At 39.7% G+C, this 16,036-nt stretch overlaps 1 protein-coding gene and 1 non-coding gene across 3 annotated transcripts in view; one reads left to right on the top strand and one right to left on the bottom strand.

Annotated features, from left to right (window-relative positions):
• Nucleotides 1–9,808, bottom strand: part of LOC117939149 (cilia- and flagella-associated protein 47-like) — a 72,834-nt gene extending 63,026 nt beyond the window's left edge. The window contains exons 1-17 of one of the 2 annotated variants that reach the window (XM_034864196.1): nt 9,461–9,808; nt 8,820–8,977; nt 8,428–8,543; nt 7,251–7,389; nt 7,005–7,089; nt 6,699–6,839; nt 6,212–6,381; nt 5,742–5,851; nt 5,317–5,546; nt 5,022–5,226; nt 3,059–3,287; nt 2,589–2,741; nt 2,278–2,476; nt 2,078–2,165; nt 1,705–1,921; nt 1,369–1,613; nt 1,051–1,181 (exon numbers count right to left, since the gene is read on the bottom strand). In XM_034864196.1, the coding sequence (XP_034720087.1) occupies nt 1,051–1,181; nt 1,369–1,613; nt 1,705–1,921; nt 2,078–2,165; nt 2,278–2,476; nt 2,589–2,741; nt 3,059–3,287; nt 5,022–5,226; nt 5,317–5,546; nt 5,742–5,851; nt 6,212–6,381; nt 6,699–6,839; nt 7,005–7,089; nt 7,251–7,389; nt 8,428–8,543; nt 8,820–8,977; nt 9,461–9,604 (2,760 nt within the window). In that variant the 5' untranslated portion in view covers nt 9,605–9,808. The remainder of the gene's footprint in view (nt 1–1,050; nt 1,182–1,368; nt 1,614–1,704; nt 1,922–2,077; nt 2,166–2,277; nt 2,477–2,588; nt 2,742–3,058; nt 3,288–5,021; nt 5,227–5,316; nt 5,547–5,741; nt 5,852–6,211; nt 6,382–6,698; nt 6,840–7,004; nt 7,090–7,250; nt 7,390–8,427; nt 8,544–8,819; nt 8,978–9,460) is intronic. The other variant, XM_034864197.1, reaches the window with a different exon arrangement.
• trnad-guc lies at nt 5,918–5,989 on the top strand. Its single transcript has one exon. It is a non-coding gene; the product is annotated as a tRNA-Asp (tRNA).
• Nucleotides 9,809–16,036: the final 6,228 nt, after the last annotated feature.

Here is a 16,036-nt window from a genome sequence, read left to right as displayed (position 1 = left end):
AGCGTAACTAAGGAGGATCAAAGAGGAAAGTTTTAAGCCTACTCTTAAATGTTGAGACGGTGTCTGCCTCCTGAACCCAAACTGGAACCTGGTTCCACAGGAGAGGACCCTGATAGGTGAACGCTCTGGCTCCTATTCTACTTTTAGAGACTCTAGGAACCACAAGTAACCCTGCATTCTGGGAGCGCAGTGCTCTGGTGGGGTAGTAAGGTACTATGAGCTCTTAAGATAAGATGGTGACTGACCATGAAGAGCTCTGTAGGTGAGAAGAAGGATTTTAAATTCTATTCTGGATTTTACAGGAAGCCAATGCTTAATCTCTTTCCTGGTCCCTGTCAGAACATGTGCTACAGCATTCTGGATGACCTGAAGAGTCTTTATAGACTTTTTTGAGCAGCCTGATAATAAAGAATTGCAGCCAATTGCAGGTCATGTGACGCAAAATGTTACCATATCGGCACAAACAAAAATGCTTTGTTTGTGGAAAGGCAGTGGATGCGAGGACATTAGGTGCACCGGTGCGACATAGGAAAAATGTTAGCTGCACCCTGGGCCCTGTGAGCTAACAGACACAAACTAGCACTGGTTACTGCTGTTGTCTGAAAAACAACACAGACGGGACAAAATGTTGCATTTACTGGTAAAATGGTAAACCTTGTGACCGACGACTATCTGTTGTGGAATCTTTCTCAAGTTACTGTGTCCTCTGTGACTGTCTACATCTAGAAACTAAGCTGCGCGGTGCAGGAAACAATTCTGACTGGCTCATGATCAGACAGTGGTTTACGGAGCGGTAGATTGGCTTTGCAAAAAAAACCTGAGCGTTCTAAACCCGGCGCATTTAAAATATTGCTTGTTCACGCAAATTTGATCGTAGGAGCCAAAATCGTGATCGTGATTAAAATTTGATTAATTGAGCAGCCCTAATCATAGATCAACTCTCTGATGACCAAATCCCACATACCCCCAACCCATTACCAACTGGTGAAAGCAAAAATAGTAAATATTAGTAGATTATACAAAGTAATTTCCCTTATTCTAGGGACAAACCTTAGCAACACAGTGCAGGCGTTGTGTGTTGCCCTCGTGGACACAGAGGTCAAAGTCTCCTTTTGGAGGCGATGAGAAGGAGGGATGCCACACTACCTCACAGTCCAATTCCCTGTATGGCTCTACAGTACCTGGGGAGGGGGTAGATTTGTTGTATTAGCCCTAATTCAAATGGGCATTTAAAAATGCTTATTAAAAATAAAGCTGGAGAAGAGGGAGAAGATCTTTGAAGTGCATTGTTGATGTTGGAAGGCTTTTAAAATACTAACTAAAGTATTCACGCCCTGGGAAACTAAAATTGAGCTGCACTTTGAGCACCTGTAGCTGGTCGAATGGAGAACAGGATGCCGCTTTCTGTGACGACTGGTCTCCATGTGAATTCTGCAGCGTGGTTACGCTGGTTTAGAAGGGTGACTGAGCTCCTATATCCTGATTGGGCAAGCAGAGTGTGGGTGGGGCGAAGCACTAGCAGTGTGGTGGACAGCTCCAGAGCCAAGGGGACAACCTGAGCCTGGACCAATATCTGACCAGGGTGTTGCTGGTTTACAGAGTAGGATAAAGGTCTGGAGGAAAGAAGTATGTTTATTTGCACTTGAACTGCAATAATTGATTTAAATGTAATAAAAGGTGTGTTGAACTAGTTCCTACACCAACCTATAAAAGTGACCCAGCTTGTTCCTTTGGAAAGTCAGTGCTAGGGTGTTGAGGGAGTTGGGGGGCAGGACGTGGGAGAGGGGTGAGGAGCCCTGCAGCTCAGGGCAGTCCACCTCCAGCTGCACCCAGACGAACACTGACAGGTGATTGATCAGCTCCAGCTTCTGAACACACACTGACTGCACACACACCTCGCCAAAGTCCACTGACAATGGTCCTAATGAGGAAGTAGCGAGATTTTATTTCACCATTTAACAATATTCAAAAAACATTCATCTTTACTTAGGTGAAAACACTCTAATACTTATCATACAGATTGTACATGCCATTATTAGAAACAGTGACTGTAGTACTTCAAAATTTACTTTCTAACCTATGACAACTTGGTAGAGCTCATGAGCTGTCAGAGTCTTGTTGCAGTCTGCCACCTCCTGGCTGGTAGTTGGAACTGCACTCATTACCTTGAGAGAATGCAAGATATCAAGAGAGCTGGAAAAAAGGAAGCTTTTTCCTGAATTTGGCATTAAACTTCCACTGTGTAACAGGCAACTGATCTGTATCCATTATTCTGACCTGACTATTAACCTGCTGTTTGATGGATGTCATGTCTTGGGGGCAGCTACGTGTGGCTGCTGATGAAGCATGGCAGTATTTTGGCTTGATCTCTATGATCTGACTGCTCTCCAGATCACTGATGCGGAGTCTAGGTGGTACAAGCCCTTGAGACGGAACAATCCCAATTCCCACATCGTCTTCCATTTTCTCCTTCTGTCTAACAACCAAAAACAAAGGTCCAACTACACTGTTTACTCTTCAACTGTATGACAAAGAAGCTTGAGATGGGCCTTTAGGTCAACAATCAGAAAATTGCTGAGAAAGCCTACCTCTCCTTGATCTTCTGCAGGCGTGTTTGTCTGAGCTGTTTGATGAAGTCTGTGTAAATCTGTCGATGACACTGTCTCTGCTCCTCTTCTTCCTCAGTGAAAGCATAGTTTGTGTCTACATAGCGATAGCGTTGTACACCAGTGAATATGGTCCTGAACACGATAAAGACAGGAGTCCTTTAGTAACTAAATTAAAATTTGTTGTTGTAGCACATAGCACATTTAAAATATAAAAATAACAAAACCACAGAGTCATTTAAATGTATTATTTTGTTTAAACAAGCGAAATATTATACTAAATATATTTTTCAGTGTTTTTAACAATAAATATATACTTAAAAATGAAAAACCTCATACTTAAAGGGAACTTTTGATTTGCTGTCTTTGATTGTTTCAAACCCATTTAAATTGACAAAATAGCTGTCAATCTGCACTGGCAATGTAAAAGAGTGTGTTTCTTTAACCTCTACCTGTACTGTCTTTGTGCAGAGGGAGGCCTGGTGCATTTGGCTCGGTCATTAGGAAAAGCCAGGAACTCCTCCACCTGTGTGTTCTGACTCTTCTTCCTACGATGTTTTTGGAGTTGCGTTTTCTCGGCGCTGAGAACAGCGGCACGCACCATCCCACTACAGAGAGCCAGTTCACTGGACCGAACGTGAGGCAGTGATCCAGTTGGATTGGTCACTGCGGGAGTGACGCCTGTAAAGCAGCCAATTAGAGCAGGACAGGTACGTGTTATAAAATCATTAGGGGCATAAAGATTCACCAATACGAATCGGCCTCCAGTTGTATTATCACAGATGTGGCTATATCAATACACGGACCCCTGCATCAGTCTAAATGGACCAACATTAGGCCGATGGCCTGGTTCTAATGTTCCGAATCGATTGACTGAAGCTTTGCTTTAAATTTACCTCATTGGAGTTAGCGGTGAAACTGGCTGAGAGAGAAGACATTGTGGATATTGTAAAGGTTACTAGCTCCAGTCTCTGACTCTTCCATCAATGTGTATGTTCACAAACATGTGAGTAGACTGGTACAAATATATATAGATATGTATTTGGTTTGTGTTAAGTTGTATGTGTTCTAAGATGTTCAGTAATAGCATGAAATTTGCATGCTGGCCACATGCTAACGTTCACAACAGTATGATTGTGCTCATGTAATTCTGTATATGATTATTATATACAGTAGAGTATAGTAGAGTGCTCACAGTGGCTGTGTGTTTGAGTTACGGTCTCTGAGACTACAGCAGTAAGGACGCAGTTTCATTTAACATGGAGCTGTGGTGTATGTTATTCGGTTCTGAGTGGCTAGTTAATTAAGTTGAAGTTACAGTATATACTATAAGCATGTCCTAGCGTTGCTATTCCCTAGTCCCTTTAATATTTATTTATTTTATAAAATTTGTATACAATTTTATAAAAATTATTTTAATTTATAATGGGAAAATAATGTGTGTAAGTTAAACAAACATTAACTGCATCTATCAAATTGAATCATATCTCATCGCATTGCACCAAATTGTTTCAACATCAAATCAAATTGCACTGAATCGTTTTGTATTCAAATATATCGTCCCTGAACCATAGGTAGCCCATATGTGTGGGAATTTCTGGACACCTTACGATTCCATTCAATTCCAGTTCAGAATGTTGATTTGATTCTAAACCGATTATCGAACAATTTTTTCATGTACATTTCATAGCGTGATTTAAAAAAATATACATATAAATCTGAGTTTGTTAGATTTTGACATATACAGTATTTGTCACACACAAGTTTTCTTGAAATGTTTTGTCTACTGAGGTTTTTATTTTGCAGTCATTCCATGCTCAAGCCTTAAACATGTGTAAAAGTCACTTTCTCTTACAGTGATCTTCCATGTCAGAGGCTCAGTCATGTTTAAAGGTGGAGAATTGGCTTCTTAGAACATGAAACATGAGGTGGTCATGAGATGTAATGTGATAAAGTAGATGTTTTGCCTAATTATTTTATGTATTAGATCATGTGTATATGTGCAACACTTTTTTTGTCTTCCTTTTGGCCATTTTTGATTGTGTTTTTTCTACACTCTTGCCTAAACCCTTAGTTGTTGTCCATTACCCCGTTCTCTTTCAGTCAATCGGTTTTCTGATTTGTACATGTCTGGAGACAGTATTCTTTTTTTTCTTCTTTTTTTATAATCAAAACTCGCGATGCATCTAATAATTGATTATTTTTCCCAGCCATAGTTGCCCATTCATCTATCAACAAATAACAACTATAGTGGTCAACTGTTTAGGAAATTCCTGAGCATTTTCTGTGAACTGTTTGTAAAGCTTTGTCTGCAGCAGAAACCAGCTTAGACAGGGTAGGGAAGTCAAAGTTTTGAGAGAGAAAGGTACATTGTTGGTTTTGGTGTTTTCACAGGATTTATCCTTCAATATTCACCAGGATTTAGTTTAGGCATGGGGTGTGTGGTCGCACTGCAGCAGACAGCAGACAGGTGTAGAGTGATGGTGTGGAAGCTGGAAAGCTCAAGTCCACTAACATCTTCAGCTGTGCTGCCACCCCTCACAGCATGACCTAAGACATCTAGCTTCTGACACACCTGGAAGCTCCCTTGCTGCCGTGCATTAAAAGACAAAACTATATCCTGAGGAATGCAACAGAGAGAAAAAGGTTCCACCATTAGCTCCTTTGCTTGGAATTAAAAATAAATAACTGGCTCAATCACCATTCTTACCTGGCATTGCCCAGGAGCAATTGTGCCAGTGGAGGGCTTGGTGGTGAAATGCGCCAACTTCCGGAAGCGGAAGTTGACAGGAAGTTGAGGGCAAATGTTCTGCAGCACACACAGCAGGTCCACACGTTGGCCTGTCACACAGGTGAGGAAATCAAATCTTCGAGAGGGACTAGGCAGCAGAGACACAGGCAGCCCAGAGCCTGTCACTGCTAGCTCCACACTGCTGTTACCTAAAGACACAAAGACAAATAATGAAATCAAAATTTCAGTATGATCTATCTTTAATTATCGGTATATTAAATTATGAATAATCTGCTCATAAAGTTATATGAACTGAATTGCTGGCTTGAAATAAGTACTCTGAGCGCTTGTGTTAAACTGGTTTGTAGTACACAATGTGACATGAGTGTGTGTGTTGTGAGTACCATTATGGTGAGTGAAGCCATATCTGCTTCTCAATGACTCAAACAGCAGGAAAAGACAGTAGTCTTGCCGGCTTGCAGAATACTCGTGCTTCTTCTTCTCTTCACTTGTACTGAAAGAGAGTGTTTTTTTCCGTAGTGGTAGAGTTAACTTCAAGTCCCAATACATCCCTACGTCTTCCTCGTTAGTATAGTGGTGAGTATCCCCGCCTGTCACGCGGGAGACCGGGGTTCAATTCCCCGACGGGGAGTAACACCTTTTCTTCTCCCCCTCCCTGACAGTGTTTATACTTGACCCCCTCTCTGGTCCTCCCCTCTCATTTGACAACATTGTTTACATCGAACATTTACCATACAATTACTTTATAAAACATTAATGTATTATTTACACCATTGGGTATGTTATACTCTTTGGTATTACAATAAGAAAAGTATTTTTGTTTTGTTTGGAAGCACATTCACAAACATTTTACCTCTTGCACATGGGGCTAAAGCACACTGCCACAGTGGTTTTGCCATATGGTTCCAGTCGACCTTGTTTGGGGAAAGTCACTAATACCCGAGAGATGTCTTGGGTGGCTGGCCTGCACCTCTCCATTTTTTCCAACAGGGCGCCATCTGTGCTTTTCTGGAGGTCTGTTCCCTAGACAGCCATTACAGTAAAGGGCTTGTTTAATTTTCAGTTTAGTGCAACTGGCCTCCAAACCATGTTCCAACCAAACTGCCATCCAAGCTTTCTTTCTGGTTTACCCCTCCTAATCAACCACTGACCAGTCTATAGCTATCTCTACTTGTCCACCTCCCAAACTAATATCTTTACTTACTTTTGAGAATTTTTTTTTCTTACAATCAACCTACCTGTACCTAAAAAATGCCCTTGCTTAAACAAAACCTTGCTTATTTGCATAGCAGCTGTGCAGATTGGCAGCTATTACTACTTTACCTGAGGGTATCACTCACCACCTCAGTCCCAGCAGCAGTATCCTGGAGCAGGCAGACCCAGTTACATGCCTGGGGCGCATTGTTCCTCAGAACCACATTCTCCACACGGGACGTTCCTAAGTATACAGGTCCAAACCACAGACAAGACAGTGGAGCCCCCTGTGAAACAGCACAGTTATGTTTTGTTCGGCTACAGAAATAGGCACAAGCATCTTTATAACACCAGTTTGAGGAGGAAAGCAATAGGGATGAATGTGAATTTCAAGGATTAATTGAGTATAACCACTAAGTACTATATGAACTCTACTTGGACCAATGAATTACCTGCAGGTCAAAAACCTCAAGGCACTGGGCCACTACCTCAGCCCTTATACTGAGAACTACAGCAGAGTGATTCTGAAGTTTCAACCTGGGACAAAAGGAGGATGAGGTTCAGGTAGAGTGTGCACACCTCAGTAGTGGTATAAAAATGTATAACCTTAAATATGACAATGATTAATTTAGTGTCCAATCCCTTCAATAAATGCTATTTGTGTTCACAGTTATCTGCTGTTGTAAAGTCTTTCTTACAGAGCCTTCTCATCAATCTGTCTGGGTCTGTCTGTAAACAGTTCCACTTCCAACCACTGGGTGGCGCCAGCTGCTATGACTCCACTGCAGGGTGAGAGTCTGACTGAGGGGTCTCCATTGTACTGCACCTGGAACACACCTTCAATGCACACACACAGAAATACATACAAGTATTCTCATGGAGTGAATTTAGTATAGTCCCAACTGCTGCATAATATCCTAGTAAAGGTATTAAAAAAGATAGATACCTTCAAAGACAATTCAATTCAATTCCATTTTATTTATAGTATCGAATCATAACAAGAGTTATCTTGAGAAACTTTACAGATAAAGTAGGTCTGGACCAGACTCTATAATTCACAAAGACCAAACAATTGCAATCAAGAGCAAGCATTTAGTGTGACAGTGGGAGGAAAAACTCCCTTTTGGTCATACATTTTGGGTGGTAAGGAAAACTTCCATTAAGGGAGAAACCTCGGACAGACCAAGGTTCTTGGTAGGTGGTGTCTGATGGTGACGGTTGGGGGTATGATGAACAATGGCAATTTAGTCACAATAAAAATAATGGAACTATGACTATAAATTGGTAATAATTCACAAGTTAACAAATAAAACCTACTTCCTCAAACAACGTTTTTTCACTGACAAGATATTTAAATTTAGCCAAGTAAAATGCCAAGTTCACATTAACAGCAGATCAGTTTCACACCCACATGGAGGATTAACCTCTGTCTGAATAATTCACACTTTATTTTTTGTGTTCTACTGTAGACGGAAAGCTGGTATAATTCAACAGAGAACTACGATTTCCTTTTTAGTATAACGTAATGTTGTCTAACAGTGATACATGACTTCTTTCTTATGCTGTCCATCATGCATTTGCTGTCAGACATGATGTCTTCAAAAGGGAATGGAAGTATTTCATTACAGATCAACTATAACTTTTTGTTTTTTATAATATTGAAAATGAGTGCTTTAAATGAAAAAGGTAAAGGATAAGGTCAATAATTAAGTCAAAAGAGCATTGTCATTCTGATGATAGGTATCCCTTGCAGGAACAGCCAATACTTAAATTTGATTGATCATGTAGTCTGTGTTTTTGGAATATGAGTATGTCATACCACATGAAAAACTTAGATTCACTCCTTTCAGACCAAGAAAGTCATGATTGATTTACCTGGTGCTGATCCCTGATTAGTTATAGGTTGATGCTTGCTGATCACCTGACTGGTTGCAGCAATACACCCAAAGTCTAGTACTGAGTCCATTATGAAGGCGCAAGCCCTGGGAAACCTAGAGGAGCATAGAAAGAAAGACAGAGAGTTGAACTGCCAAAACATTTGTGGAGATGGTACATATCTTTATACACAGTCTGTACATGATGTATGTGTAAACATCAACAAATGTAACAGATGGTGTTCTAAATCAATTCAACTTTATTCCAGACACACAGATCCATAAAAGTACAAAAACATGCAAAACACAACACAAACAAGAAAAAATTAAAAAAAGATTAAAGTATTTAAAACATATCTACTCATATTAATATCATACAGCTAGCCTGCGTACCCCCTCAGTGGGATTTTGATGGTCTCTACATCATCTATGTGAATCAGAAGGCAGTCTCTGACCTCCTCTTCTTCCTCTGGAGTAAACTCCAGCAAGCCACTTACAGAAAGACCAGGAGCCACCACAATGGCTGAGCTAGATGCTGTGAACTTGAACAACTGCGTGACAAAAGAAAACAGAAAAGAAGAGAGAGAAAAGGTATACAATATAGTATACACAGATATGACAGAGTTAATGTAGGGAAAACTTAGACGTTAGATACAACACACTAACTTTAATGTTACTCTCTTAAAACATTGATAAATTAATTTAAAAAAAAGGATGGATGGAATATAAATTAGAATATTGGACTTGTTGGTATTGTCGTAGTATTGGACGTGGTCGCATCAAGCAAGCCCACAATGACTATAACGTTATTAAGAGTAATTAAAGGTGGCTAACGTTAGCTAGCTAAGTTATTAACAGCACTTTAGCTAGCTAGCTCGTTAGCTAATTTCTTGCACGACGTATTAGGTAACGTTAGCGTTAACACGCGAATTAGCTAGCGTACCGTTAACGCCAAATTCTTAATTTGCTAATGTTAACATTGTCATTTTCTGTACAGCTTGTTGTTGATAGAAAAACACATAAGTTTAATTTACCTTTAGCGCGGGCTTTTCAATCAAAATTTTCTTCAAAGCTTTTCCAACATTCGTCGCAGTGACTGTAGTCTTGTAAACCTCCCCGACTTTCACATCGTTAAACTCGACAAATGGTGGGTCAACTCGTATACAACTTCCAGCCATTACAACGTTATGACTTTAGGGTAACTAACATTAACGTTACTGACTTACAAACGCCACAAATATATTCTTCTTCTCGTTATATAGAAAATAATTGTCGCGCAATTATGTCAACTTACTGGCTCGCATACCGATACTCAACTCAACGGTTGCTACCCAAATGTCAGAGACTAAACAGAAGTTAAAAGCTCAGGTGGTTTCTAGGCGACGAGTCCTTAACAGCGCTCGTTTTACAACCTAGGGCAGTTCAGGTGGACGGTGCAACTGTTGACGGTAATACAGACAAAGGATCCAAAAGTATCTTGTATATTTTGGAGGAATGTAATTTTCTTCATACCATAGTAAGTGTCAATACATACAACAATCAATATTCAAAAGGCTGAGATGTTTTCTAAAAAGCAGTAATTTCTCAGTTTATCTCCGCTTAATTTTCGTCGTTTTTTTCGATTGGGTATAATGGTGGTGTAACCATAGAAATAAGTGTAACATAATAACTTGCTAAATAGTTAAATCAATCTAAAATCTCTCGCCATGTACTCATAAGTATGTTATACACTCCTCATGATATTTCTGATACTGCAAACGTGAAAATAAAGAATTCAATCTAAATACGCATAATTAATATAAATTCCTTTTCACTTTCAACTCAACATCAGCACAATACAGCCAATAATAAACATATCCATGATTCACGGTTAGTGAATTTGAACAAACAGGTGTACAAATGTAAAATGATCAATGGAGTTGATGTCTTTCACAAGAAAAAAATTGTGTCTTCAGTACATTGTGTTAGTTATATTGTGCAAAATAGATTGGTGTAAAAGTGCATAAAGTTTTTATCAATTGCAGATTCACACAAATTAGTGCAGTGCCCGTTGAAAATATGCCGGTTTAATTGCTTGGCCCGTGGGATTGCTGCTTGTAGAATTCATCAAAACCAAATTATACCACAAAATAACTTACAGAAGGAACCCAACGACTTCATATGCAACTCCCCTGTATACCTACTACTAAGTTACTGATTTACCTGACAGAGAACATTGCAGAATCCGAATGTAATCACAAAATATCACAACGACAATGTGGACATTGTCATGGACTCATGCCAGCTCATGGCATTGCTTCCCACCTGGCCTGTTAGGAGAGCTAATCAGCGTCCACTCACCTAAAGGATTATTAGGAACACCATACTAATACTGTGTTTGACCCCCTTTCGCCTTCAGACCTGCCTTAATTCTATGTGGCATTGATTCAACAAGGTGCTGAAAGCATTCTTTAGAAATGTTGGCCCATATTGATAGGATAGCAGCTTGCAGTTGATGGAGATTTGTGGGACGCACATCCAGGGCACAAAGCTCCCGTTCCACCACATCTCAAAGATGCTCTATTGGGTTGAGATCTGGTGACTGTGGGGGCCATTTTAGTACAGTGAACTAATTGTCGTGTTCAAGAAACCAATTTGAAATGATTTGAGCTTTGTGACATGGTGCATTATCCTGCTGGAAGTAGACATCAGAGGATGGGCGCATGGTGGCCATTAAGGGATGGACATGTTCAGAAACAATGCTCAGGTAGGCCGTGGCATTTAAACGATGCCCAGTTGGCACTAAGGGGGCTAAAGTGTTCCAAGAAAACATCCCCCACACCATTACATTACCACCACCAGCCTGCACAGTACTAACAAGGCATGATGGATCCATGTTCTCATTCTGGAGTATGATCTAGACCTTCTCTTTCTGTAAAGTGTCTCGAGATAACTCTTGTTATGAATTAATACTATAAATAAAATTGAGTTGAAATTGAATTCCAACCTTGTCGACATGACAAAAATCACAGTAGTCTAAGTATATAGGGTGAAATCACAGAAGTCAAAGCATCACTGTAAAAAAAGTCACAATATAGCCACTATAGTACTGTAAATGGTGTAGTAAACTACTGTATTTTTACTTTTTTAACTTATGTTGTGTTGAATTGTTTCGTATTTACATTGAATACATAAAATACTTTATATGGAAGTACAGTACCTTTGTTGTAAAAAGAATTTGCAATAACTTGCTGGCCAGTTGCCGGTAAGTTACTATACATTTAACATTGAATTTGTTACAACGTAGTGGCCTGACCACAGCATGTTTAAAGGCAGCTGGGACAGAACCTGAACTAAGACAATAATTAAAAACAGGAAGTAATGTGACCCATTGGTGCTATTAAATACCTCCTTCACATTCTGATGCACTGTCTAAGGGACAGTTGATAAGTTTCATGTGTTGCACTACCTCAGTAAGCAACCTCAGAGAAACTGGCTTAAATTCCTCAAACACAGCATAGTGCCAGGAGTGGCATGTACAAAAATGGTAAAATTAGCATTAGTGTTTTGCCTGACAGATGCTACTTAAGTTGTACAACATACTGTGTGTATATATATATATATATATATATAAAGTCTACACAGTATATACATACACTATATATAGGTGAAACTCAAAAAATTAGCATATAGATAGATAGATAGATGTTTATTGATCCCAAGAAAAATGGGAAATTCCTGTGTTACAGCAGCAAAATCAGTCACAAAGCACAAAATATAAATATAAATGAAATACTAGGAAAAATATACACACATACAATATACATGAAATAATGATACGCATAAAGTAAAAAGAAAAATATATTTGAATATGTACAGGATGGGGGAACAAAAATGTGTGACTGCTTAAATAAAATTGCTAAAATGTGGTGCAAAAGTTCATTCATTTCAGTAATTCAACTTAAAAGGTGAAACTAACATATTACATAGACTCATTACATGCAAAGTGAGATATTTCAAGCCTTTATTTGATAAAATGTTGATGATTATGGCGTACAGCTTATGAAAACCCCAAATTCAAAATCTCAGAAAATTAGCATATTACATGAAATCAATAAAAAAAAGGTTTTTAATGCAAAACATGTCACCCCTCTGAAACGTATAATAACACATATGTACTCAGTACTTTGTTCGGGCCCCTTTTGCTTGAATTAATGCCTCAATGCGGTGTGGCATGGATGCTATCAGCCTGGGGCACTGCTGAGGTGTTATGGAAGACCAGGGTGCTACAATAGCCGCATTCAGCTCTTCTGCATTGTTTGGTCACATGTCTTTCATCTTTCTCTTGGCAATGCCCCATACATTCTCTACGGGGTTCAGGTCAGGAGAGTTTGGGGCCAATCAAGCACAGTAATCCCATGGTCATTGAACCAGGTTTTGGTACTTTTGGCTGTGTGGGCAGGTGCCAAGTCCTGCTGAAAAATGAAGTCAGCATCTCCATAAAGCTCGTCTGCTGAAGGAAGCATAAAGTACTCTAAAATGTCCTGGTAGATGGCTGCGCTGACTCTGGACTTAATAAAGCACAGTGGACCAACACCAGCAGAGGACATGGCTCCCCAAACCAACACAGACTGTTGAAACTTCACACTGGACTTCAAGCATCTTGGATTGTGTGCCTCTCCATTCTTCCTCCAGACTCTGGGACCTTGGTTTCCAAATGAGAGATTCAAAATATGCTCTCATCAGAAAGAGAACTTTGGATCACTTAGAAACCAACCAGTTCTTTTTTTCTTTAGCCAAGGTAAGACGCTTCTGACGCTGTTTGTTGTTCAGGAGCGGCTTGACAAGAGGAACACGACATTTGAAGCCCATGTCCAGGCCCCGTCTGTGTGTAGTGGCTCTTGGTGCAGTAACTCCAGCCTCAGTCCACTCCTTGTGAAGCTCCCCCACACATTTGAATGACCTTTTCCTGACAATCCTCTCCAGGCCACGGTCATCCCTGCTGCTTGGGCACCTTTTTCTTCCACACTTTTCCCCTCCATTCAACTTTCTATTAATGTGCCTTCATACGGCACTTTGAGAACATCCAACTTCATTTGCAATTACCTTTTGAGGCTTTCCCTCCTTGTGGAGGGTGTCAATGATGGTTTTCTGGATAACTGTCAGGTCGGCAGTCTTCCCCATGATTGTGAATTCCACTGAACCAGACTGAGAGACCAATTAAAGGCTCAGGAACCCTTTGCAGGTGTTTTGGATTAATTAGCTGATTAGAGTGGGATACTTTGAGCCTACAATACTGAACTTTTGCACCATATGCAAATTGTCTGAGATTTGGAATTTGGGGTTTTCATAAGCTGAACGCCATAATCATCAAAATGATATCAAATAAAGGCTTGAAATATCTCACTTTGCATGTTATGAGTCTATATAAAATATTAGTTTCACCTTTTAAGTTGAATTACTGAAACGAATGAACTTTTGCACCATATGCTAATTTTTTGAGTTTCACCTGTATATATATATGTATATGTACTCCTTCTCATTAGGAATAAATAACCAAATCATACAGTTTACACCCGTCTTCACCCTGCATTGTCCACCACGCATGGGCAAACGACGCGTGCGCCACAGGTTCCTGTGGCTCACAGCTGTTGAGAGGCGGGACGGACGACATGGGACGCTCCAGGCTGCAGCCATATACTCATGCTTTTGACTCGCCGTGACACCGTGGTAAAGTTGGTTTTATATTTGACGTTGGCTATTAGACACATTCGAAAAATCTATTATTGCGTTTGAGCTTCCAATATAAAACCAACTTCAGCTCCGTCTGTGACAGCTCACAGACAGCAGCAGACACTGTTTTTGACGTGGTCAATCATAATATTTTGATTTAACGGGATGCAAAAATCTGCATAGAATTAGGAAGGTTTGGACTGTGTTTATAACATAAAATTACTGACCTAAAATTAAAATTTGACGGAGCCCAGGCCTGCATGGCCCCTTAGATGCCCTGTGCCCCCGGGAAGGTGACCAATTGCCCTTATGGTTAATCTGGCACAGCTTCTGGTTCTGAGGTGTGTTCTCTAGGCCAAAGAAGTTGTTTCGGAACACACTGCGCACACACTGCAGGTTGACATTCCTCCTGAGGACATGATGTCCTTTTATAGTGGTAAAGTTAAAGGGAGAGCACGCCCACTTTTTTCCTATGCGTTGTAGTGGATTCTTGATGCACCTGTGTGTTTAGCAGGTTACCAGTAGTGGCCCCAGCAACAATGACATAAGTTCTCCAAGCACTGATCACATGCTCTCCTGCGTTAGATGTTGCACAACAATCCCTGAACGAAAAAATACAGACAAAATATACAAGATATACAAGAATATGTGTTTCATTTTTCTATCAGCACGCAGATTTTCTCACGCCAGTGCATAGAAATGGTTTATTTCTTCATACTTTGCTTAGATAGATACAAACTGTTTGGATTTTTACATAATTCCTGTAATGTTTTGTAGGCTGAATAATTTTTCCATGTAGAATTAAAGTACCATTGATCATGAGGAAAAGGTCCTGTGATTTTGAGCTTTTTATATCGAATCGCTCACAATTTTAAGTTAAAGTTGAGATTCCTCTTGTTGACTAAATACATGTCCAAACTCCTTGTCAACAGAAGCCGAGGCTGTCAAAGAACAGTCTTGACATTCAAGGTTGAACGTTTACAGAAAGCATGGGTTCCATCTCTCTGTTTACTTTCTGCGGTTTCAACATTATGCAACCTTTGGAATCAGACTTCAGAGTGGAACTTTCCCATAGCTCGCCCTCCCCTAAAGGTGCATGTGATGTGTTTATGAATAGTTGTGATGCTGACAAGTTGGAAGTGATCAGAACAGGCGTGACTCAACTCTTTGATTTTTCTTCCCCTTCCTTCTGACAACCCTTCTTGTCCTGCGGTTAAATGCTTAGAATCTGTTGCCAGAAGAAGGCACAAAAACTGATAAGTAATCTGATTGTATATGGGGGGATAATGCTGGCTGACATCAACCCAACAGGCTCCTATAGAAGGAAATGGTTAAACTTTAACTGTTGCGTGATATGTCAGCAATGATTGGCTTGTTATCTCTTTTTGAAAAAAATATCTGAATCTTTATATTTCTTTGAGTATAGAAATAAGAACTTTTCTAAAATTCAATAGATTGTTTTTGCTATGAAGAGAGTCAGTCTTAGCTGAGTGTATAATTAATGTGAAAAGGGGCAACTATTAGATAATGGTTTAGTTTGTTATTACCAGTAGTTAGCGAATAAACAAGGAAAAATACTTCTTAGACCAGCTTCAAATACATTACTCAGCACTGTTTTTACAGCTTGGTTATAGCCCCACTGTGCACTTCCCAAATACAAGAAAATAAATAAAAATTGTTAGTGCTGCCTTAAATTGCTTAGTAAATATTGTAAAAAAGACATTGTAACCATGGCTAAATTGGTTCAAGTACATCGATGGGTTGAAGTGAGAAATACTTTTGAAAACGCCCAATTTTCTAATGTAACATTGTTTATATAATCTAAAACAATTAATATTAGAATAAATCCAAAATAAATATTTAAAAACTCAGCCTGACCTAGGCCTGCTTTGAAGACC

Source organism: Etheostoma cragini, chromosome 24 (assembly GCF_013103735.1).
Source record: "Etheostoma cragini isolate CJK2018 chromosome 24, CSU_Ecrag_1.0, whole genome shotgun sequence".
Lineage (NCBI taxonomy): Eukaryota > Metazoa > Chordata > Actinopteri > Perciformes > Percidae > Etheostoma > Etheostoma cragini.
Note: the sequence above shows the minus strand (reverse complement) of the source record. Positions and strands in the feature narration are given on the sequence as shown.